General features: G+C 43.3%; 1 protein-coding gene across 1 annotated transcript; it reads right to left on the bottom strand.

The window, feature by feature from the left end:
• Positions 1–472: 472 nt before the first annotated feature.
• LOC146665626 (leukemia inhibitory factor receptor-like) lies at positions 473–13,703 on the bottom strand. The gene is made up of 19 exons (XM_085413350.1): positions 13,246–13,703; positions 13,000–13,156; positions 10,313–12,284; positions 8,956–9,101; positions 8,714–8,864; positions 8,364–8,627; positions 7,927–8,053; positions 7,135–7,280; positions 6,908–7,053; positions 6,665–6,818; positions 6,512–6,573; positions 6,005–6,227; positions 5,412–5,591; positions 5,230–5,331; positions 4,992–5,150; positions 3,660–3,788; positions 3,465–3,558; positions 3,305–3,371; positions 473–2,966 (listed from the first exon to the last, which is right to left on the bottom strand). The coding sequence occupies exons 3-19, from the start codon at positions 10,374–10,376 to the stop codon at positions 2,505–2,507; spliced, it is 2,676 nt and encodes an 891-aa protein (XP_085269476.1). The 5' UTR covers positions 10,377–12,284; positions 13,000–13,156; positions 13,246–13,703; the 3' UTR covers positions 473–2,504.
• Positions 13,704–25,016: the final 11,313 nt, after the last annotated feature.

Raw genomic sequence — 25,016 nt, 5'->3', positions numbered from 1 at the left:
CAAGTTTTTCTTTTTATGATGCACATCAAGTATAGCCAATTAAATTTCGACTTTAGGTTGTTTTTCTTTTTTGCCTTGTTATTTAAGATTTGCCCTCTGAGATCAGCTAATGAGTCATCGAAATGTGAAAAGGTGCCTCAACTACTCAGTTGTAGTTAGAGTAGTTTGTGCTTGCAGCTCCTGATGATAAATCTACTGAAATAAAAGTCAATCAGGAAATGCAGGAGGAGTAGAGGAACTGCAGAAATACACCAAAGTACAACTGCTGTGTAAATGCACTCGTATACTTTGCACCCCAGACATGTAATGTGTGACAGCTCATTATCATCAGTACTGCAGTGCTGGCTCCATCTAGTGTTCACTATTCATGCAAACATCACCACAGCAGATCATCATGGTGCCGTAATGTTTCTCTCTAAACCAAAACTCTTTGAAGGTAACCAGGCAAAATCAAATGACATTAAAACACTTGAAGCTTCTTGTTTTATTGGTTTACAGCATTGAATCAATCGTAATTTCTTGGTTCTTATAAACAAATCAACAGCAAAGACCTCTCAAAGCTACATGGAACTATTCACATTTTTTCAATAAGGTAGGGCACTCATAAATACATAAAATACACATAAATCAGTTTGTCAGTTCTGAGATCCTCTATTGTTCATTTTCTCTTCGCTCCAACATGATCAGCTCAGTTTCTGTGATGATGGCAGTCTGATTCAGACAACAGCACTAAATTGAAAATGCAAACAGCTGACATTTGTACAGAATTCACAGGATTCACATGAAAATAAATCAGGCTTTAGAAAGGCTTTTCTCAAATGTCTGAGTGGAATTTCTAGATACATTTTCTTTATTTACACTGTTGGCTTTTAATTGTCCAACAAACAAAATGAACAAAAAGCAAATTTTAGACTGTTCTAGAGGCCAAGTGGGGACCTCATGGAAATCTCTGGATGACAGGGAGAAATGCGTATTCACTGACAGGTTTCTGTAAAGCCAGTTTTTAGCATCACACTTTTCACAGTGTAACTCGAGCTCAGAGGGTAGTTATTGAGTGTCTGCAGGCAAGCCAGTATCTTCCATGCAAACTGCTGGCAACCTGCAATTGCAAGATTTTCGATGCAGCACTGTATAGCTTATCGTGACCAATTTCACCCTAGTAACCTCCATTAGTCACTCCAACCAGCCTGTAATGCAGAACAGGGATTCCATTACCTGTATTTTTATCAGTGTGTGAGTGATTGCTATTTAGGGGGTTGATGTGTGTTAGCAGTCCTCAACTTTTCCTAGTTGCTTCCTCTGGGGTAAACCAATGTGTCAATGTGGGGAGTTTAGGTTAGGGTGTTTCCAATATACATCACTGAATAAAGCACAAATGTTGTTCAAGCTGTTATTGGAGTTTGTATATGTGTAAATATGTCTTCTTTGTATTATATTTTGGTTTGATATTTGTGTATGTCCTTCGACGCATATATTAAACAAATATGTAAGACTGCTTTCTTCCATTTACGCAACATCTTTAAAATTAGAAATATCCTGTCTCTTAGTGACGCTGAAAAACTAGTTCATGCATTTATTACTTCCATTTATTACTTTATTACTGGACGACTGTAATTCATTATTATCAGGATGTCCTAAAAACTTGCTGAAAAGCCTTCAGCTAATCCAAAATGCTGCAGCAAGAGTACTGACAGGGACTAGAAAGAGAGAGCATATTTCTCCTGTATTGGCTTCCCTTCATTGGCTTCCTGTTAAATCGAGAATTGAATTACAAATCCTGCTTCTCACATACAAGGTCTTAAATAATCAGGCCTCATCTTATCTTAATGACCTTGTAGTACCATATCACCCTATTAGAGCACTTCGCTCTCGCACTGCAGGCCTACTTGTTGTTCCTAGAGTATTTAAAAGTAGAATGGGAGGCAGAGCCTTCAGTTTGCAGGCCCCTCTTCTGTGGAACCAGCTTCCAGACTGGATTCGACTTTTGTTGTGATTTGGTGCTATATAAATAAAATTGAATTGAATGTGGATGTGTATTTTCTTCATTTGTTTCTTACCCCAGATCTGGGTGGTCTCACGTGAAGCGAGTATAAAAGGAAGCCAGCTGCAGTTGTAGGTGTTGGTTAGTGTGTTGGTGTTACGTTTTATTCGAGCCTGCTGTCGTCTCTTTAAATCCACAACTGACCGCTGGCCAAAGTGACACAGCTGTAACCAGTAAGGAATCACATATTTTCCTCTCGTGAGAAATGGTTGACAGGTGATTTGAACGCACAACCTTCCTGCAACAAGGTGACAGTGCTAACTAGCACCACAACACCACCAATGTACAGAACTGAACTAAAATGTATTGCATGCTTTTAATTGAAGCAAAACATGAAAACAGTAGAGCTCCTTTGAACATCTAGCGGGTCACTGTGTGGATGAGGGCAGCTTGTGTTCCATGCAGTAGTTAAGGTCTCTTCAAGTACGTGTGCAAGGCTTAAACGTGTTCACACATGCAGCCGCTATTTGGAAGTTTTCTGTGGTAACAAAATGTATGTGGACGCACAGGAAATGGGACTGTCTGGTTCCTCCTCTAACTCAGTTGTGGTAAAGGTCTCTTCAGGACTCTGTGGCTGGCATTCACTATCAATTATAGGCATCCCCTCCTGGATCTCGGGATGTGATTGTGACTCCTGGTCCTGTACTATCAGGTTATATGAAGGGTTAGGAAACACATCATTAATTGGAAAAGATGGCAAGCCTGGCTGAGATGTGAGGCCTGTAGTGGGTAAAGTAAGGCATGGCTGGAGTTTCTTCAGAGGCTTATTGTAGTAACCTTTGGGAGTCTGAGAGAAGGTAAAAGGCATGTAGTCCTGGCCAACAACAGGCTGTGGTGGTCTGAATTTATCATGTAGTTCAGGAACATCCAAGACCTCACTGTAGTAACTCTGATCAAAGGGAAGATGACGAACTGTATGTTCATCCTGAAAAATAGAGAAAATGACCTCACATTCACAGGAAAGACATCTGGATCCATATCGATTATGATGATGCACTATACAAGGAAACCAATAAATAACAGAGTAGTACAAATGTGTAGTGGAGAGATTTAGCATTAGCTAGCTAATGCTATAATGTCCAAAACACTTCAAATGGCTCTAAAAGTGAATCAGCAAAAAGTGAGTCAGTGTGCAAACATTTGAATACCCTGTTAATGCGCCCAACTCTACATCTGAAATATATCTGAGAGTTAAGTTGAACTTAAGTTTGGCACCAGAAACGAATTGGTTAGATTTAGGAACACAAAAAAAAAAAAACTTACCGGTGATGCCAGCCACTTTTCAGTCAGCACTGGTTTTGGGATTGGAGGATAGACTTTGTGCTTGATGCTGTTGGGAGAAAATGCATTAAAATAAATGTCGGACAATGATTGGAAGCAAAAGTGGACAATATTTCACAGAAAATGTATATGCATTGCTTACCATGCCCATTGTCTGTAGCAGATAATTGTGCTGACAGACAGAATAAGAAAAACTGCTCCCAGGGATATCAAGATCAGCATTATCAGTTGATCAGCTGGTGAAAACAATGAACCGCATCGAGTAAATCAAAGAAAATGACAAATGTTGACAGTCTTACTAAAGAAAATAGTCCATATGGGGAAATAATTAACCTACCCGGGGGATTCAAGGTGACATTGATGGATAAATTACCACAAAGTCCAAATGCTGTTGATGCTGTCACCGTGAAGGTGTACATACTGATGTTCAGGTTCTTTGCAGTGAGGCTGGTGGCTTCAGGATCATCTAAATCAACACAGAGTGACCGCCATTATTACAACATAAATACATGTTTACGATCATCGGGCAACACTGGAGACTTACTTTATTTATCTCAGTCCCAAGCTAATCTTTGTGTGTGGAGAAACAAAACCAGGACTTTGTTATCAGAAGAGAAACTTAATAGTGTGATTAAAGGTCATTACCCAACAAGTGCTTTGCAAGAAAACGGCACAAAATTCTAAATATTTCAGATGTGAATTCGTATTGTGTACATACACACAGAAAGCTTTGTGTTTTTCTGAAAAATATGTCCTTAAAAAAAAAAAAAAAAAAAAAATCACACTTCAATCAAAACATGAAGTGATGACAGCTGGTCCTAAAACTTTGAACCAGAAAAAGAAGAAAAGATTCTGGTTTAAACCAGGAGGTTGTATCACAGCCGCATTTGAACATACTTAAGGATCACAGTGTGATATTTGTTTTGAGCTACAGCGCACTAAATGCAGTGGTCTAATTGGTCAGATCTGTGTCTTTGCATCCATAGAATCAGAAAAATGGTTCATGGTTCAAAAAAAGAAAAGCCATAACTTCATTGAGCAAAATTACATTGTTGGTGTGAACAACTGTATTAACAATAGGTAAACCTGAAAAATATTTCTAACACACAAAATATTTGCACAACCTTTGCGCGTCCAGTGTGTAAAGGCTTTAAGTGTGCTGTCCTACTAGTGCCAGCAATACATTTATAAACAAACTCAGCAAAATATTGCAGTTAAGTGTGCAATAAAGAACAAAAGGATTTGGCTAAGAACATAATTATTAAAACGTTTTTGTGTCAGACACTTCCCCCCCAATCTGATCTTTTCTGCAACCAAGTTAAACTGTTATAATTCTTAGTTAATTTATCCAATTGCAGTCATACTTTGCTTAAATCGACAGACTGACACCACAAAAAAGGGGGAATTGGTTTCTGTTAAACTTGCACCACAAGCGGGCATTATATAAGTCTATGTTCCATCCAAATACGCTTTCATTTCCCAAACTCAAACACATTTTGAGGCACTGCTGACAGTTAAACAGATGCTGGGAAGAATGTTCATGCTGAGGATCCTCGTAGGTGGAGAGAAAGCTCATCGTATGGCAGGACGTAAACAGGAAGCTGATCCTATACTTAATGTCCAGACTGAAATCTTAGCTGGCCTGAGTGAGTATGCCTTCATACTGTACCTGTGCTCACGTTAAAAACATTCCCGCTCTTGTCCTGGTAGTAGAGAATATATCCATGGATGGAAGCAGTCTGCTTTTCCAGAGGTATGGGCTCCCAGGATACCTCAACAGCCGAGTCTTCCTGTTTGTATTTGAGTTTAAACAGCTCGACTCCTATTTCTGGAAAGATGTGACATGCATAAAATACACTGCTGATTGAACCATCGCATTTTGTGAGAAATCACTGAATCAGTCTTACTGGTCTCTCTGATGTAGCCCTTTCTTCTCTGTAGTAGCACCGCAGCTCCCTCAGTGCAGGCGTATATGGACAGCAGGTATCTCCGACCATCTTCAAAGTTCTCTGGAACAACAAAAGGAGCTGTGCTGAAACAGATGCAAATATGATCTGCAACAGTTTTGTAGGCAAAGATGAGGACGTACTTGAAAAAACTGTGGTATGAGTTCTGTTGGGAGGCACTTTCATCCACTCGAAGGTGCAATTACCGAAGACTGGACACCAGTCCACTATGTAGCCACAGCTGGCGTTAGGACTATCAGGCCAGGACAGGAAGAAGCTACCATTGCTGCCACTGATCCAGGAGGTCTTCACCTCGGATGTATCTGAAAAAGACTCTTTAAAATTAGATTTTACAACATACTCCACTTTAAAAAGGAAGAGGTTAAATCAGTATATATAGTTAAACCTTGAGAATTTTTCATGGGTTTTAAAAACAGTTTCATGCACTTTTAAGGCATTTAGCTTCCCTTTGCAGACCAATAAAATGTGCAAAAATGTACATACTCATCATGACTTGGATATATAGAATATAAACACAACAATTACAAATTTGTATACTTATAATAGATATAATCTCAATCATGTGATCATGAAAACTGCTATTCCTTTTCTGCATTAGTTTGGAAAACCTTTTGCTTACAGCCTTCTGCACAGATTAGATAAAATCAAACCTCTTCCCCAAATGGAAATCAAAGTGAGCTTATCTGTAATGTGTGGTGCTCTGTTAGCTTCATACCTAGATTGCAGCGGGGGATGATGATGGTCGATGGTGATGAGCTGCCGTTTATGTTTCTAGCCGTGACAGTGACCATGTACTCCTCACTGGGGTCCAGCGTGAGTGTAAGACTGTGATTGCTTCTGGACACGTTGGTTTGGTTTGACTGATTTTTGTCTTTGGTCTTTGCCCAGGACACTTTGTAGTCAAAGATTTCTCCATGGCTCTGATTGGTCAGTGGCACCTGTGGAGACGTAACATCAAGACCTGAAATGGTAACAGTGTCCTCTGAAACATCACTTTCTAACTGTATAAGATGTTGCACTGATATTTTTTCAAATAGATTTAATAAAGATATTTTTTATTGCATCAAGTTGTGAGGAAAAAAATGAATCCAACATGCAAGTACCAAAAGCTCTAGTTTTTCTAAAGACCACTTGAGGCTGTCTCCAAAAGTAAGTCAGTTTCCAGATTTAGACCTTACCAAGAGGCCTCATAAAAGCCTTGTAAAAGCCAACTTGGACTCACCTTCCAGGAGATTACAGTCTGGTCTGCCTTCACCTTCATCCACACGTCAAGAGCATCTGGAACTGTGGTGCAACCAGACAAACGACATCTGTTACATTCACACATTTTTAAAGTCTTTTCTCTTAAAAAAAACAAAAAACAAAAACAACTTACCATCACCCTTCGTGCGGATTTTGACACTATTGCTCCAGTCACCCCATTTCCAGAAATGCTGTGCTGTTCCACATCGGACCCTCACAACATAGTCCCAGTGTGGTATCAAGTCCTTGATGACTGCAGCTGTGAGGCCAACTCCAATGTTTTCAGTCTACAAGGACAAAAATTATGTTAGCTGACTTCAGTGAAGACTTTTACTTTGAAAAGCCAATACCTTAGCCTCCTTTTTAATCTACTCACTTTGGTATTAGAGTTTCCATCACTGACATCTACTTGGCATGTGATGTTGAGATTACTGTACTTCTTCACAGTCCAGCTCCATTTCAGACTGATGTTTCTGGGGTTCACAGTTGAAGCTGCCACTTTGTCTGGAGCAACCATGTGCACTAAAACAAGAGATCACAACAATCAGCTGATCTTAAAGATTAAGAATAGCCTTTTTCCCCTCGTTTTTTCCAAAGTTTTACCTCTTTTGGTCAGGTCCACCCTGTCATGGAGCTCGAGCTTTCCCAGAGGATTAGTGACTGTTAAGGTCCAGTTCCTCTCAGCAGCATCCAGCTCCACTTTTTGCGAGCATTTACCCAATTGATGCATTGGTCCAATGTTGCATGGGCTAAAATGTAAAAATATACACTGCTTAAATATTAACAACAACAAAAAATCGAAGAACCCAGCAGGACTGCTAATGTTTTATGGAAGCAAATAAAGGCCCTTTCTCTCACCAGCCTCCACCGGCAGATTTTGTGAGCATTTTCCCAATGCTGTAGTGCAAAAGCATAAGTAGCTTAAATCTTTACCACAAAGGCTTCTGTTGGCTTCTCTGTTTACCACAAAGTAAACACAAAGTATGATGCAGTACTCGATACTACTGTGCCTGAGTGTGGTATCCATTTAGCCCATTAGCTTTCATAGTGAGAGAAAAAGAAAAAGACAAACTAACCGATGTTTGTGCATTTTGGACTGTATATAACAAACATATAAACATAAGAGATTTTCAGTGGTCCCAACTGCGGCCATTCACATATTCCCGTCTACCTCACTAATCCAACAGAGTTTGCTTCATCAATTATTCAGAAAGAGAAAATGAAATGAAATCTAGTACAACAAAGACATTTATATGTAAAGCAGGGAGTGACTGTATAATATTTTTCTGAAATCAGTAGTCAGATTACATTTTATTTACTTATTCTGACTAGCCTTTCTTTAGTCCCATACTGGAGCTCATTGTTACAACAGAGGTGTTGTGTATTTCCTTTTACCTTTCCTGGAGCAGGTATTTTCTTCTCACTTCTTCAACATCCTCTATTTTCCTTGTTATATTCCAAAAACAATCGATGGATTCCAGATCCTGGGTTTCACACTGAAGACTACTGTCACTAGGGGGGTCTAAATTTAAGGGAAATGTCAAGAAAACAAAAAAGAAGAACCAGCATTTAATTACAAGGTACATTTGACAAAACCACAAACCGCCCTCAAATGCTACAGTGCAGTGAAAAAGTATTTGGCCTCATTGTGCCAAATTTAAATGTTTCAAATCATCAAACAAATGTTAACAATAGACAAAAAAAAGAGTAAGTACAAAATACAGTTTTTAAGTGATGGTTTTTTTCATTAAGACAAAATGCTATCAAAAGCTCCCTGGCCTGTGTTGTGTGTACAGTAATTCCTTTTTCTCAGTACTTTGTGTCATACTTACATCCAGCATGAAAACTGGCTCCGCTGATGTCTCCTTTGTTTGTTTCACATATTACATCCCTCCAATTTTCTGATTGTTGGTCCAGGTGAACAGTCAGGGAGTGCACATGTTCACTGATCTTTGTAGTTGTTACATTAGTGCCTTTATAGTTGAGTAGAAACATTGTTTTAATACTTTCCCCATCTGGCACCATGCAGCAGAATGTGGCTGTGCTGCCCACCTCCAATATTTGGTCTCTTGGGAGAACCAGTATTTCACCCTGGTCTGAAGAAGCACAGTGATAAGAATAAACGAGACTGTAAAGTGTTTAAGAATCAAAAAAGATCAAATGATTTGAACTTAATATTAACCAGGTAGCGTCTTCTGCATCCATGGGCTTGATTGGTTGTTGTATTGGGACCTGAGCCGGACTGAATGGCGAGCACACTGCGATGGTAAATGGGAAGTCCATTTCCAGGAATGAGTAGATCCTATCTGTGCAGGTGCCACAACAACTTCACCCTACAACATTATCATAAACACATTAGAGGAACAGCTTTTTGTTTGGAGGCTACAGAAGTGAGGATTATAGTTACCCATAATAATCTCTTACATTGTGTTCAGGTTTGTCTGCAATGAGAAGCTGCAGCTCGTACACGAGCCCATCTCGTATCACAGAGCAAGAAGGGTCATCTTCCCACTTTAACAGGAAACTGTCGTAGTCAAGAGTCACATTCTGAGGTCCACAACGCAAAACACCTAAAGGAAGTGACCACAGGACATTTTATGGTTAAAGTGGAACACTGAGCAATTCTTGAGATAAAAAAGACATAGTTAGGCTGTCAGTGAACACACAGACTCTGATATTTTGTTAATGGCCTCTGGTATCTAGCAGACACAAACAGTGTCATGAACAAGTATAGTATTATAGGCACGTCCATTATGTCTGCCAGATGGGGTGACTAGGACACTAAAACACTGAGGCTTAAAAATGCAGAGTCCAAAATCAGTGGTTAAATCGTGCTGCCTGTATCATTTTTTGGGAGGAGCTGAGAGTAAATATAAAAACAACTTACTAAGCAGACATTTGAAAGCTCTGCTCTATTTTTAGACTTGACTGATGAGGAATAGCAAGGGAACACTTTAGTTTCGAGGAATAACAGGTGATTTTCTGTACCGATTATGTTTTAAAAAAAAAAGCAAGATGAAAAAGAAAAGCCACTGTGCAGTCATGTGATGTTGTACAGCTAACTGATGTGTGATTTAAGGGCAAAGATGATGCGCTGCTGGTTTGTAAAGTCTTTTTTCAAACCACTTCATCAAGTCATTGAACATATGTGTCCACACATGGATGTCTGCTATATATTTCTTAATAATACAATAATATTTTTCTCTACAAAGCTGAAACAGAGTTTTTGAGGTTCTGTCAAGAGAATTAACCACACAGGAAGTGATATTATTTGTCAGATATTTGCATTTAAAATGCTCAAAAACTGACAGACAGGAACAAGAAATCCACACAAATTAGTGAAGGTAAAGAAGATAGCTTGCAGACTTGTCTGCACCAGTCTGCCAGTTACAATGACCTTGGTTCTGAAAAATTGCAAACTTTGAACATTTATGTGAAACAAATTTGAATTATCAATTTGATTCAGAATAGGAATTAAGAAAAAAACTATTTCTACACACACAAAATGTTTAAAAAGAAATTATGCACATATTCTTTCACATCCACAAAAATGAGTTCTTGGGCCACCTATGACCACACCTCCACCCTCGCATGCTGTAACTTTATCTTGCTGACACGCACTGTATTTGTTTGTTTTATGACCAGTAAGAATCTGCACATAAAAAAATATCCTGTATACACAATTACAGCCTTTGCTGAAAATGGAGACTTCTTTACTAAAAATATCAGATACTTTCTGTACCTACAGATTGTCACAGAGGTTAGAGGATGACATACTCACCGTCTTCTTGTCCATCTTGTGTGCTTTCTCTGAAGAGTGAGAGCAATAACAACCACGTGATCATGATAATAATAATCCTGATAATCCTCGTTTAGAGCTGTTTGTTTATTTAGATAGAAAAAACCTTCAAGAATTCAGCCGGGTAGTTGCGGTGATAAACATCAGCTCGTCAGAGTGGTTGAAAAGCAGATTCCTGAGGCTTCTTTCATAGAAACAAAAGCATGTTCACGGGGAAGTTTGGGTTTTATTTGAAGAATCCGAGAACAAAGACTCGAACAGGGAAGAGTCACAGTGTTGGTGTCAGGTTACTCCCTGTAGCCTCCCTCCCTTCACATATACAATATGGAAATCCATTTGATTGTGAAATCCATGTGGACCCCACCACAGGAAATGGAGCATTATGTTCTCGTAAATGTGACTCACAGCAGCGAGCTCAGACATGCTCTGATGCTCCAGAAAAACATCGGTCAGGGAGAATCGAGCCTTAGATTCTGAAAAACATGATGATTCCAAACTTGGCATAATGACAGGACCTGCCGGCTCTGATTTTCAGACCAGTTATTGTAAAGCTTTAATTTAAAATTGATTCTTTGCTAAGTTCTCTGTGTAGACACTACACTGGTTCATCCTTCTAGTTAAGTGTTTTTTTTAATGCATGAATGATTCATAGTTCAGTGTTAAGTGGTAAAACATTTCTCTGAAAACAGCCAGGTACGATGACTGGACTGAAAGTGAGAGCAAAAGCAGACAATGTCCAAAGGAAAATGCTAGAAGACCATGAAAAAGTCTGAAGAACTAATGGTTAAGCTCACTTGACCCTTTATACTGGTGCTGCAGTTGTGACATCACTTTTAGGGCACACTGCTTTTTATGAAGTTAATAACTCGGCACTCCAGCATCAAATCCAAATACTTCTCTGAGTTCTTGCACAAAGTAAATAAGCACCAAAAACCACTTAATAATAACAACAACAACAACAACAACAACAAGGCAGACAAAAGTTACTGCTGATGCTTTAAAATGTGGAGTCCAAAATGGTAGCTCTATTGTTTGCATACAGTCAAAATTATGTATGCACATTTTTATGATTAGATAATTAAATGTCTGCACCCTTGCTAACCCTGCAGCCAAAACATTTCATGTATCCATAAATAAGTAGGTGCCTATCAAAGAAAATTCCTGTTATTCCTGTTGAAGCTCAACATGTACAAGTATGAGATTTCCATTAGTTTACTCCAGTAAGTGAAACAAAGAATTATTTATCTGCATAAAAACGGAAGACCGTCAGCAAAGGAAGCTGAGGCCATGAAGACCAGCATTAACATTACAGTTCTAGGGAAAAATAAATCTCATTAACATGTATGTACATGCCTTTTGTCTCTTTTACATTAAATTGCACAGAAATTAGCGACACTAAATCCCTGACCTCCAAACTCATCTTAAAAACAATTTTAATCCCATTTGTCAAAATTTTATGGTAGTGTAGCCAAGTACAGGATAGGGTAGGGGAAATTAAAGTAAGATGGAGAGAATGGGCCAATAGCTAGATTCGTAGGAGGGATAGTGAGTTGCGTGGAGAAGAATGACTGGAGCCACAGGTAAAGTTGCTATGAATTGTATTAAACTACTTAGCAACAATTTAACAGCATTTCATGAACAGGAATGAAAACATAAAATAAAATACAGTGACAGCAATAATAATAACAGTCAGAATCCTATCTGAGCTCAGATATGTCAGTCTTGCCGGCTTAATAGTCAGTGTTCAGTCAAGTCAAATCCAACAGGTCAAAAGTTTGTGATTGGTGCGATTTCGTCCTACCGCACTGTTGCAATTGTTCGTGAGAGAAGAGCAACCTGCCCTTCTGGGCCAACTCAGAATGGCTGTGGTTCGGTTCGGTTCAAAGGGAAAGGCTCGCCATCTTCCTCGTCAGGAAGAGATCCAGGTCTCACGATCCCATAAAAAAAACCTAGCCTGTAAACAACAGGACTATTACTAATTCAGTTCACACTCTAATGATATACATGGCCATATGTAAATAATGTAAGTGCTATAACAAAACAAGCACAAAACATTAATTCTAATTTCTAACTATAGTCTATACAGTGCATCTTAATCATGAATGCAATCTTTAAATCACAATCAGCTTATTCTATCATCAAGGTGCACATTTCTATCAGAAATCAGAAATAAACCATAAACTATGGTAGATTGTTTTTTTTTACAGTATTGCCCTTTAACTGAATTACAGGAGCATTTCTTTACACTGCATAGCAATGAAGCAATATATTATTTACACTCAATGTACAGAATAAAATTATGAAAAGAATATACAAAAACCCACAGGCTGTAGTTTTACAGTATGTGGTAACGTATCAGCACAGTAAGAATACACACGGACATCTATCCATTGCCGCTCGAGCATCAAATGTAACAAAATAAAGTAGATTCATGACCTTTAAGATCAACATTAACTTATTCCATCATCTAATTTTAGTGCATTTAATATTCAACAAGTAATACTAGAACATCATCAGCACACAAGCTGAGTGCTCAAAATGGCTGAACTCCGTGAGAAACCCCGTGTGTTCTCCCACAGTGAAAACGTGGTCAGCTACAGCTGCAGCTATGAGCATTAGGCTAGTTAGCTTTCAATTAGCCTGATTCGCCCAGTCCCAGTTTAACTCACCAGCACACTTCTAATGTTCAACTCTCAGAGAGGATCTTGTTCAACTCTCAGAGAGGATCTTGTTCAACTCTCAGAGAGGATCTTGTTCAACTCTCAGAGAGGATCTTGTTCAACTCTCAGAGAGGATCTTGTCCACTTCATCCGCTCCCGCGCAGATCTACAACATTGAAATTGGGCCATTATATTCCCTGTTAACTTCTTGTTAGCTTTTTAGCTTCAAGGTTAGCTTAACAGCTTCTGACTCACCGCGATGGTTTCAAGGTCCGAAATGTTCACAATAAATCAGGTCCGTTTCTCCAAGGTCCATGCAGATCTCCGGTATGGATATTTGCTCAATTTATCAAGTTAATAGTTATCTTCCAGCGAAAAGCTTGACGGTGAAGATCAGCGATGGTCTCGTGCACCTCCGTCTCTCTCTGTGTCTGAGCACGTGACGGTACAGAGCAGGGGAAGGCGGGGCTTGTTCCTTCCTAACCAGTAGGGGTGTTAAATATACTCTTTGGGTTTTATTCTTATATTTATAGTATTTATCTTTTATTATTGATTTATTTTTGATCAACTCAGTGATTAACAGAGTAATGATAAATCCCAATTAACAATAACATGTTGTAGTGCATTACTGAGTCGTGTAAACTCACTGGGTTACATCCTCCCCTCTTAAATCTCATGCACGTCCCCGTGCATGGCTCTGGTGGAATAGGTAACATCAGGAGCAAGGGAGTCGATGAAAGCTTTGTTCAATCCTTGAAAGAGGGATTTAACCACTGTTACTAGTGGGTTACCTAGCTGAGGATAAGTGAGTCTTTGGGATGGTTGGCGAATTCTTTCAGATCTTCTGATCTGTGTTTCTGTTTGCAAGGTTTCAGGTTCATCATCGTTTTCAACTTGTCTTTCAGGTGAAAGTTGATGAGTTGAGTTCTCTGATAACGGTGAATCTGACAAACTGGTCGACAAAACATTTTTGTCTTTTCGAGTGTCTGTTTCAGACTCACTTGGTGTGTTGTTTTGTAGGCTTGTGTCACTTTCACTTGGTGATACGTTTGCTACACTTTCACGTTCTGTCTGAGGTGGGTCTGTTTCACGGTCCATTTGAGGTAAGTTGGTGTCAGTTGAACTTCCAATTTCGCCTTCAGGTAAGTATGTTTTAGTTTCGTTCTCAGTTTCCTGCTCAGGTAAGTATGTTTCAGTTTCATTCCCAGTGTCCTTTTCAGGTAAGTCTGTCATGTCCGGTAATGTGTTAGGTTCAGAATCAGAATCAGAATACTTTATTGATCCCTGGGGGAAATTATTTTTTGTTACAGTGCTCCATTTTAAACCAACATTAAGACAAGACAGACAATACGCTAACTAAGAATAGTACAATATATACATATATATACATACATACATACATAAGTCACTTATAAATAAATAGTTGGAAAAGAAACATGTGTAGCTGTAGCAGCAAACAGTGTGTTAAGTGGATGCGTTGTACAGGGAGATGGCCACAGGCAGGAATGATTTCCTGTGTCGTTCAGTGGTGCTTTTCGGTAATCTCAGTCTCTCACTGAACGAGCTCCTGTGACTGACCAACATGTCATGGAGTGGGTGGGAGGTGTTATCCAACATTGTCTTTATCTTGGACAGCATCCGCCTCTCCGACACCACCTTGAGGGAGTCCAGCTCCATCCCCACAACATTGCTGGCCTTACGGATCAGTTTATTAAGTCTGTTGGCATCTGCGACCCTCAGCCTGCTCCCCCAGCATGCAACAGCATAGAGGATCGCACTGGCCACAACAGACTCATAGAAAATCCTCAGCATTTTCTGGCAGATGTTGAAGGACCTCAGTCGCCTCAAAAAATAGAGATGACTCTGGCCCTTCCTGTAAAGTGCTGTGGTGTTTTTAGCCCAGTCCAGTTTATTGTCAATATGTACTCCAAGGTATTTATAGTCCTCCACAATGTCAACACTGACCCCCTGGATTGAAACAGGGGTCAAGTGTTTCCTGGTCTTCCTGAAGTCCACGATCAGTTCCTTGGTCTTTGCCACGTTGAGCTGCAGATGATTCTGCTCACACCACGTGACAAAGGAGTCGACCACAGCCCGGTACTCTGTCTCATCATCCCTGCTGATGCATCCAACCACCGCAGAGTCATCAGAAAACTTCTGAAGATGGCATGTCTCTGTGCAGTGGCTGAAGTCTGTGGTGTAGAGGGTGAAGAGGAAGGGGGAGAGGACAGTCCCCTGTGGTGCCCCTGTGTTGCTAATCACCTTGTCAGACACACACTGTGGGAGACGTACATATTGTGGTCTTCCTGTCAGGTAATCAACAATCCAGGACACCAGAGAAGCATCCACCTGCATCGCTGCTAACTTATCACCCAGGAGGGTCGGCCTGATGGTGTTGAAAGCACTGGAAAAGTCAAAAAACATGACCCTCACAGTGCTCGCCGGCTGGTCCAGATGGGTGTAGACACGATTGAGCAGGTAGATGATGGCGTCCTCTGTTCCGAGACGAGGCTGATAAGCGAACTGAAGGGGATCCAGATGTGGTCTTACTATGGGTCGCAGCTGGTCCAGGATGAGCCTTTCCAGGGTCTTCATGATGTGGGAGGTCAGTGCCACGGGCCTGTAATCCTGGGGGCCACTGGGACGAGGCGTCTTTGGTACAGGGACGAGGCATGATGTCTTCCACATCACCGGGACCCTCTGCAGACTCAGACTCAGCATAAACAGTTTATGAAAGACTCCACACAGCTGGGGGGCACAGGTCTTGAGGACAAGGGGACTCACTCCGTCTGTTCCAGCAGACTTGCCTGAGTGAAGTCTCCTCATTTGCATCTCAACCTGGTATTGAGTGAAGGTGATGGGTGGGGGAGGGGTGTCAGGAATCTCACAGGAGGCAACATGTGAAGAGAGAGGCTGGCACAGTGGTGTGGCTCTGGATTCCAGGCTGACTACAGGTGAGGTTGTGGGGGTAGGAGCAGACACTGTGGTGTCGAATCTATTGAAAAACAGATTCAACTCGTCGGCTCTATTCTCACCTCCCTCAGCTCCCCTGCTGTTGGTTGGCCTGAATCCAGTGATGGTCTTCATGCCCCTCCACACCTCTCTCATGCTGTTCTGCTGGAGTTTCCACTCCAGCTTCCTCCTGTAATTGTCCTTAGCCTCTCTGATCTTGTCCTTTAGTAACACCTGGATCTTCCTCACCTCCTCTTTGTTGCCCCCTCTGAAAGCCCTCTTCTTGTTGTTGAGGAGGGCTTTGATGTCCTTAGTCACCCACGGCTTGTTATTTGGGTAACAATGAACAGTCTGAGCTGGAACAATGGAGTCGGTGCAGAAAGTTATGTAGCCTGTGATACACTCAGTAAGCCCATTGATGTCCTCGGCGTGAGGCTCACAGAGTGTTTCCCAGTCGGTCACCTCGAAACAGCCCTGTAGTTCCGCTATTGCCTCCTCTGACCACCTCCTAACAGTCCTGGTGGTCACAGGTTCCCTCCTCACAATTGGCACATAGCGGGGGGTGAGGTGAATCAGGTTATGATCTGACCTACCAAGTGGGGGGAGGGAGGAGGAGCTGTATGCATCCTTGACGTTAGCATACAGTAAGTCTAAAGTTTTCTCTCCCCTGGTGGGACAGTCCACATATTGTTTGAATGTTGGTAGTGTATTGTCCAGTGATACATGGTTGAAGTCACCCGAGATCACAATAAAGGCACTCGGGTGCTGAGTCTGTAGCCGAGCTATGGCAGAGTGGATAGTGTCACATGCAGCTGTGGGGTTAGCAGAGGGGGGAACATAGACAGCCACCAAGATGACGTGAGAGAATTCCCTGGGTAAATAATACGGCCTGAGTCCAACAGCACACAGTTCAGTGTCCGGGCAACAAATCCTTTCTTTGATTGTTATGTTGGCAGGGTTACACCGGTTGTTAACTAAAACAGCAAGCCCACCTCCTTTACGCTTACCGCTAGCGATGCTGTCCCTGTCCGCCCGAACAGTGTGGAAGCCTTCCACGGAAGCATTCTCATCGGGAATGTCCTGGTGCAGCCATGATTCGGTGAAACACATCAGGCTACACTCTCGGTATTCCCTCTGACTCCGTACCAGTGCTGAGAGCTCGTCGATTTTAATTGCCAACGATCGCACATTTCCCATCACGATAGACGGCAGACACGGTTTAAACCTCCTCCTCGCTTCGAGCCTCCGCTGTCTCACCGTCACCTTTTTTCTTCTCTTCTGTCCTTGACCTCTGCATCCCCGATGTGTTTTCCTCCAAATTTCAGCTGGTACTTCTGCGGGCCTGGCCAGCGAGCCGGCCGGCATCAGAGCGATCAGCTGATCTCTGGAGTAAACAGTCCGTGCGTGTAGGAGATGTGCCGCGGTCCCGTTCCTTGATAAAAGTAACAGTTCCACGGCCACCAGAAGAACAAAAACTCTCTCAATCCACATGATTGAGTAAGAGATAGAAAACGGAGGAAAATACAAGTCAGAAAAAAAAAGAATACGTAAGAAAAAAGAGCTAAACTAAGAGAAAAGCAGGAGCGACTGTAACAGGCTGCACGCTGGTTGGCGCATGCGCACTTGTTGTTGTTCGTCATCATTTACAGGAGCTTTGTTTTGTTTGAATCCTTGTGTTGGCGGTATGGCACATACTTGGTAAAAATGTCTGTCGTTCACTTGTGGAGGTTCAGGATAATAAAACTCATCTTCCTCTTCCTCAAGTGTTTGGTCAGAGTCAACTTCCAAAGCTGAACTTTGTCTTGTGCGTGGTCTGTTAGTTTTTGTGACTCGCTCGGGTTCATGCTCTGTTGGTGAGAGAAATCCACAGGGAAGTAACAGATCTCTGTGGAGCGTTCTGTTGGGTCCATCTCCGTTTTTACAGTATATACTGGTAAGTTTTCCATTTGTTTGGTGATGATATACACTGTTTGCTCCCATTTGTCCGCTAATTTGTGCTTCTCTCTCAGGCGGAGATTTCGAACCAAGACTCTGTCTCCCACATCTAGTGTGGATTCACGGATGATTTTGTCAAACCGTTTCTTGTTTTTGTCTGCTACTTTCTGGGAGTTTTTGATGGCTATTTCGTAGCTCTGTACGAGGTAGATTTTCAACTGCTTGACGTATTGAGAGTGAGTCAACTGTGGCTTGTTTGGCTGTGGCAGGCCAAAGGCAATATCGATGGGCAAGCGAGGCTGTCTACCAAACATTAACTCATAAGGAGAATAGCCTGTTACATCATTTTTTGTACAGTTATAAGCGTGAGTAAGTGGTTTTACGAAGTCACGCCAGTGATGTTTCTCGGTGTCTTTCAAGGTACCAAGCATACTGAGTAATGTGCGATTGTATCGCTCAACAGGGTTGCCACGAGGATGATAAGGACTTGTTCGGACTTTGCGGATACCGAGCAGACAGCACAGTTCTTTGATTGTATGCGATTCAAAGTCTCTCCCTTGATCGCTATGAAGTCGCTCTGGAAAGCCATAATGGACTAGGAAGTTCTCCCATAAGTTCTTTGCAACGGTGGTGGCTTTCTGGTCTTTGGTTGGAATGGACGCAGCATACTTTGTAAAATGATCCGTGATCACTAGGACATCTTTAGTGTTTTTACTGTCTGGTTCTATTGAGAGGAAGTCCATGCAGACTAGCTCCATAGACCTGGAAGTTTTAATATTTACCAGGGGAGCAGCCTTGTCTGGCAGGGCTTTTCTGCGGACACATCTCTCGCAAGCTTTCACTTTCTTTTCAACATCAACTGCCATTTTTGGCCAGTAGAAACGTGACCGAATGAGGTCCAGTGTGCGTTCGACCCCTAAATGCCCCATGTTGTCATGAAGATTAAGCATAACTGTAGGGCGTAAGGAATCAGGAAGGACTAACTGCAACAAGGTCTCTGGCCCCAACTGGCGTTTCCGGTACAGTAAGTCATTTTGGAGGTCAAGACGTTTCCACTCCCTTAAAAATAAGAGAACATCGTGAGACTCAGACTTAGTATTGGCTGGTGGACGTGAGTCAGCTGCCAGCAGCTTGATGACTTTACTAATGGCTGGATCTTTTCTCTGCAGGTTGACAAGATCAGTATGGGTGTATCTGGGTAAGGCTAGGAGATTGTTATCATTGCCTTCTTCTTGAAACATGTCTGGAATGGCAACTGCAGACATGGCAAGTGACTGGACTAGAGCACAAGAGGGTTCAGTCTGATCCATGGCCATGTGTCTTTGACAGGCTGCCATCACGGTATCGGATTGAAGTTGGAGCTCGACATCTTTGACTGAGGACAAGAGATGGGATCTGAACTTATCAATGCGCTGACATTCCTGGGTAAAAACTGGATCGTCTTCAGGTTTGTCATGTGGTTTCCTAGATAGTCCATCTGCATCAAGATTTTGTCTCCCAGCTCTGTACTTAATGTCAAAGTTATAGGTGGACAATGCAGCCAACCAACGATAACTCGTGGCATCAAGCTTTGCTGTGGTCAGAAGGTAAGTCAATGGGTTATTGTCGGTGACGACTGTGAACGTGTTCCCATATAAATAGTCATGAAACTTGTCAGTTATGGCCCACTTTAAAGCTAGAAATTCTAACTTGTGGGCGGGGTATCTAGCTTCACTACGGGATAGACCACGGTTGGATAGGCTATAACCTGTGTGGTTCCATTCTGCACTTGATAAAGAGCTGCCCCAAGTCCGGTTGTACTGGCATCTGTGTGTACCAGGTAAGGTAGCTTTGCATCAGCATACCCAAGGACTGGTGAGGTGGTGAGTTTTTCAATAATAGTTTGAAATGATTTCTGGCACTCTGGTCCCCAACGATCACCGAAGGGCTCTTTGGGGTTCAGATACTTTGGATCACTGGGTGGGTTTTTACAATGCTTTCGTTTCGGAGGATAGCCAGCTGTGAGGGAGGTGAGGGGCTTGACAATTTTTGAGTAATCTGACAAATCTCCGGTAATAACCGGTAAAACCAAGAAACGATTGGAGTTCTTTTAAGGTTTGGGGTCTCGGCCAAGTCTTGAGTGCTTCAGTTTTTTCGGGGTCAGTCTTTACGCCGTCTCTAGATACAATGTGGCCTAGATAACGGACTGATGTTTGGAAGAAACGACATTTGTCGGGCGAGAGTTTCAGCCCGTACTCTCTGAGTCGCTCAAGAACATGAATGAGTCGGGTCTCATGATCTTCAAGGGAACTGGAAAAGACTATCAAATCATCCAAAAAGACTAACACTTCTTTCAGATTGATGTCTTTCATACACTTTTCCATAAGCCTTTGGAAAGTGCTTGGGGCATTTGTTATTCCCTGGGGCATACGATTGAATTCGTAGAAGCCGAAGGGGCACACGAAGGCTGTCTTTGGCTTATCTTCTTCACACATCTCGATTTGATAGTACCCTGACTTAAGGTCCATCACAGAGAACCACTGAGATCCTGCAAGAGCAGAAAATGACTCCTCTAAGTTTGGCAGGGCATAGGCATCGCGGATGGTCTGCAAGTTAAGCTTCCTAAAATCAATGCATAACCGCACATCACCATTCTTTTTGCGGACCACCACTATCGGTGATGAGAATGGAGATTCAGATTCTCTGATTATGCCTGCATCTAAGAGGGCTTGTAAGTGCTTTTTAACTGCCTCGTAATCATGGGGATGAATCGGGCGAGATCTCTGTTTGAAGGGGGTTTCGTCTTTTAAGTTGATGTGATGTTTTACATGTGTGGCATGCCCAAAATCAAGATCATTGTGTGAGAAAACATCAGAGAAGGTGTTTAGCTTTTCAGCTATCTTTTCTTTCCACTCTTCAGATAGTGGTGATTCACCAAAGTCGAAACTGAGAGGGGGTCTTGAGGTTGAAGTCTGCTGCTGAGAGTTACACGTTGCAGACACCTTTTGGTCGCCTTTCTCAGGCTCAGGACATGGCATGACACAGTCAGGGGCAACTAACTCAGCAATTACACAGTTAGTGGGCAATGTAATGTCATGGTTAGTCTCGTTTCTCAGCAACACAGGAACTTTATAAGGTCCGTGCTTTGGCAGAGATATAAGGCAACAATCTACAAACACACCACCAGGTAGGGAGCCGGTAGTGGGCTGTTCAATAAGTGCACACTGTTCAGGCTTAGCGTGGCTAGCATGCATAAAAACCTTCCACTAGTAGCTTTTGATTTGCAGGAAGGACTTCTTGGGTTCTACTTTGAAGTTTTACCAAGCCGATCTTGCCACTGTCAGTTTGTCTTTTTCTGGATGCTAATGTCTTTAGCACTTGTTGGTATCCATAAGGGAGTACCTTAAAGTCAGGTAAGGTGCTCTCACAAAGATGCTCATATAAGGGGTCAAGTGTATTTGTGCCAATTAGTAGAGGTGTGTCTGAGTTTGAGCGAATGTCAGGGACAACTAAAGCAAGAGTAGATAGTTCAAGCTCTGACTGATCGAGATCTTTGGGGAACATGATTCTGTCACGGCGGGGTGCGCCGATGTGTGTGGAAACAGGACCCAAAAGCAGATGAGGACAAGGAGTAGTAAGGTCTTAACAGAAAGGTGAGGCTTTATTAAAATGACGGCAGGGTTAAACCAGGAAACCAAAACGAACTGGCAAAACACTAAGAAACAAAACACTAAAGGTACTAAGACCAAAAACTATAACTATGACTGAGGTGGAAATAAACAGGCTAAGACTATGACTAACGTGGAAATACAGACGAAGACTAGAACTATGACTGAGGTGAGGTAAACAGGCTAAGACTATGACTAACGTGGAAATACAGACGAAGACTAGAACTATGACTGAGGTGAGGTAAACAGGCTAAGACTATGACTAACGTGGAAATACAGACGAAGACTAGAACTATGACTGAGGTGAGGTAAACAGACGACCCGACAATGACATGCAGAAAACAGAGGGCTTAAATACATACATGAGGTGATCAGGGGAAGTGGAGACACATGGGGGAAACAGCTGACTGACATAAACCTAAATGACAGGACCAGGAGGAGGAAAGCTAAATGCAATGAACAAAGAACACATGACACTGTCAGAATAAAACAGGAAATACTAAAACTAGACATGACAACACAACTAAACAGACCTAATACGTGAAGAATAATACAAGAACCCAAAACATAGAAAACCAAGGGAACAATAATAAATAACAGCTTAAACTAAAGCTAGATAGGAAATGACACAAAAACTAATCACATATCAAAATGAGAAAAATACAAACATGAACTCAGAGCGCTGGGTCAGAGACCCAGCCTGTGACAGAGCCCCCCCTCAAGGGCGGATTCCAGACGCCCGAAACCAACAAGAAAACAAACACAAAACAAAACAACCCACCCGGGGCGGGCGGAGGGGGACCAGGCCGGAGGGCCGGAAACAAAACCAAAAACAAAGCACCAGAAGCACACAGGCCAAAAACAACAAGGGCACAAAAGTCCGAGACCCAGCTTCAGGAGGGCGACCATGAACCCGGCAGAACAGGAGCGAATGGCGAAGCGGTTCAGGCGGCCGCCCCGGAGGCCGACAGCAAAACAAGAGAAAGTTCAAAAGTTCAGGAGGCCGACCAGGAGGCCAACGGTCCAGCAGTCCAAAATCCATGAGCTCAGGGGGCCGACCCGGAGGTCGAGAGCATAGCAGGTCAGAGGTCAAAAGTTCAGGGGGCCGGCCGTGCGGAAGGCGACGGCGGCGACTCAGGCGATCAGGGGGCCGGCCGTGCGGAAGGCGACGGCGGCGCCCAAGTGTCAGGCGTACCGGCCGAGGCTTGGAGGGCACAGGACCAGGCGACGCTGAAGCAGAGGCAGGACCAGGCGACGCTGAAGCCGAGGCAGAGGCAGGCCCAGGCGTAGCAGAAGCACAGGCAGAGGCCGGCCCAGGCGTAGCAGAAGCACAGGCGGATGCAGCCGGACCAGGCGTAGCAGAAGCACAGGCGGATGCAGCCGGACCAGGCGACGACGAAGACTCGGATGCAGCCGGACCAGGCGATGACGAAGACTCGGATGCAGCCGGACCAGGCGACGACGAGGTGGTCGCAGGTGGCGGCTGGACAGGCTCCTCGGGCCCTCCAGCTGATGCGGCGTGAGGCTGAACGGGCCCCTCGGACCCTCCAGCTGAGACAGGAGGCTGAACGGGCCCCTCGGACCCTCCAGCGGAGACAGGAGGCTGAACGGGCCCCTCGGGCCCTCCAGCTGACGTGGCAGGAGGCTGGACGGGCTCCTCGGGCCCTCCAGCTGACGTGGCAGGAGGCTGGACGGGCTCCTCGGGCCCTCCAGCCGACGTGGCAGGTTGCTTTTCAAGTTGCAGCAACACACAGCCTATAGTGGGGGAAATGAGTTTGTTTGAGTCCTCAGATAAGGCTGCTGCGGACGGCTGAGATGGCTCCCCCGAGCTCTCAGCAGGTGAAGGTGGTGGCTGAGGAGGGGACCGTGAGGATATCAGAACTGGAGACTGGAAAACTGCAGTCCGAGCTGGCGACTGAACAGAAACAGTCTGAGGCACAATTTTACACTCGTTGAGGGTGGGGGGAAGGCAGTCCTCTGTGCCCACCTCTTTACCACAAGTGTCCATGAACTGAGTGGGATTAATGTCTACAGACCTTGAATCAGCAGTCATAGTGCTAGATTTCTCAGAATGACTGGGTGTCAAGCTGGCCACCTGAATGACGTTCAGGGTGCCGCCTGTGGAAACATCACTTAGCAGTTCTTTATTGGTCTCCACGGTTGAGTCACACACCCTGTTATTTTTAACCTTCACGTCACAGGAACCTACAGTACATAGGACACGAGTTTCCACCTCAGGAATGTTGGCTCCATGAGGTCCAGCAACGGAAGCAACACCTGAAACAGTACTTTGTTTTATCAAGTTATTACCATAGCTTCCGTTATCAGTGGTTGTCTTCTCAGTGGAGCTAAACACAGTGTTCTCTGACTCATAACATGGCTTTGACTGCGTTTCATTCATGGGAGAAGTCATGTCAGCCAACACAGTTTGCTTAACACTTAAAGACTCAGAAATGCAGCCCGAGTTATTCGTTGCTCCTTTAGTGCGATTCATGACCATCTCTAGGTGAGCATATTTAGACGCACAAGACACCGACTTGACCATGAATTCACAGTTTACCGGATCACTAACAGATCTTAAATCCCGAGCAGGATCATTACTGGTCTTCAGAAAAACAGTTTGTAAAGATGGGTTACACTTATTAACCATGGGATCCAGAATATTGATTTCTCGCAACACAGTTACAGGAGCTAAAACAGAGTCAGTCTTTGATTTAACAGCATCATGGACAAGATCCAAGTTCTCTTTGGCTTCTCTCTCAGCTCTATTCAACCTGGTGCTTTGCACAGTACAGCACGATTCAGACAGAATCTCAGACTCTGAGTTGTTAAGCTGCTTTTCTTGAAAAATACTCACATAACTTTGATTCTTAACAGATAAATTTAAACAAGGGCTAGTCACAATGTTACAGTCTCTGGACACTGCGCCAGGGGGTTCGTGATTTGCATTGTGCACTGGTGAAGTTTCATTAATAAACTCTATGGAACAACAGTTCTCAATAGGGTCTATACATGGAGAAGTTAAATTAACACAGTCCGTGGAGGTCTTCCCTTGTGAGTTGACATTGGCTGTCATGCTAGTAGGGCTGCTGCTAGCAGCCTCACTTGCAGTCACATGAACCCCGAACGCTGTGGCAGAAGTAATTTCAGTCTCAGAGCTTGGCTTGGCATGGCTCATTAGTTTACAGCCGGGCCCCTCAACCGGCAACACAGTCTTAATCACAGAACCCTCCTTAGCGGAGACGTGAGGGGCAAAAACAGAGTCACTCACCTCCGTTTGTAGTGCGGCGCGTCGGTGGCGCGCACGCCGCTTTCTCTTGACAGTGGGAGACGGCGGAGCGATGGGTGGAAGTCCCTGGCAGCTCCGGGGACCCCCGAGAGCCAGTCGAGTTCCCCGGAAGGAGTGCTCGTGCTCCGGAATGAGCCATGGCTTCCACCGGAGCTCCTCCTCCAATAGAGCGCTGAGTATAGTCTGACGTTCGTCGTGGTCCA

The sequence above is a fragment of the Rhamphochromis longiceps genome, linkage group LG7 (assembly GCF_057381845.1).
Source record: "Rhamphochromis longiceps isolate RC_006_pf linkage group LG7, R_longiceps_female_GT1.1, whole genome shotgun sequence".
Classification (NCBI taxonomy): domain Eukaryota; kingdom Metazoa; phylum Chordata; class Actinopteri; order Cichliformes; family Cichlidae; genus Rhamphochromis; species Rhamphochromis longiceps.
This window is presented reverse-complemented; position numbering and strand designations above follow the sequence as displayed.

Coding starts and splice junctions, on each gene's coding strand:
- LOC146665626 (XM_085413350.1), bottom strand. CDS start 10,376: ATGATCACGTGGTTGTTATTGCTCTCACTCTTCAGAGAAAGCACACAA. Junction 8,865..8,955: donor CAGACAAACCTGAACACAAT/GTAAGAGATTAT, acceptor ATAATGTTGTAG/GGTGAAGTTGTTGTGGCACC. Junction 6,574..6,664: donor AATCCGCACGAAGGGTGATG/GTAAGTTGTTTT, acceptor GTTGCACCACAG/TTCCAGATGCTCTTGACGTG.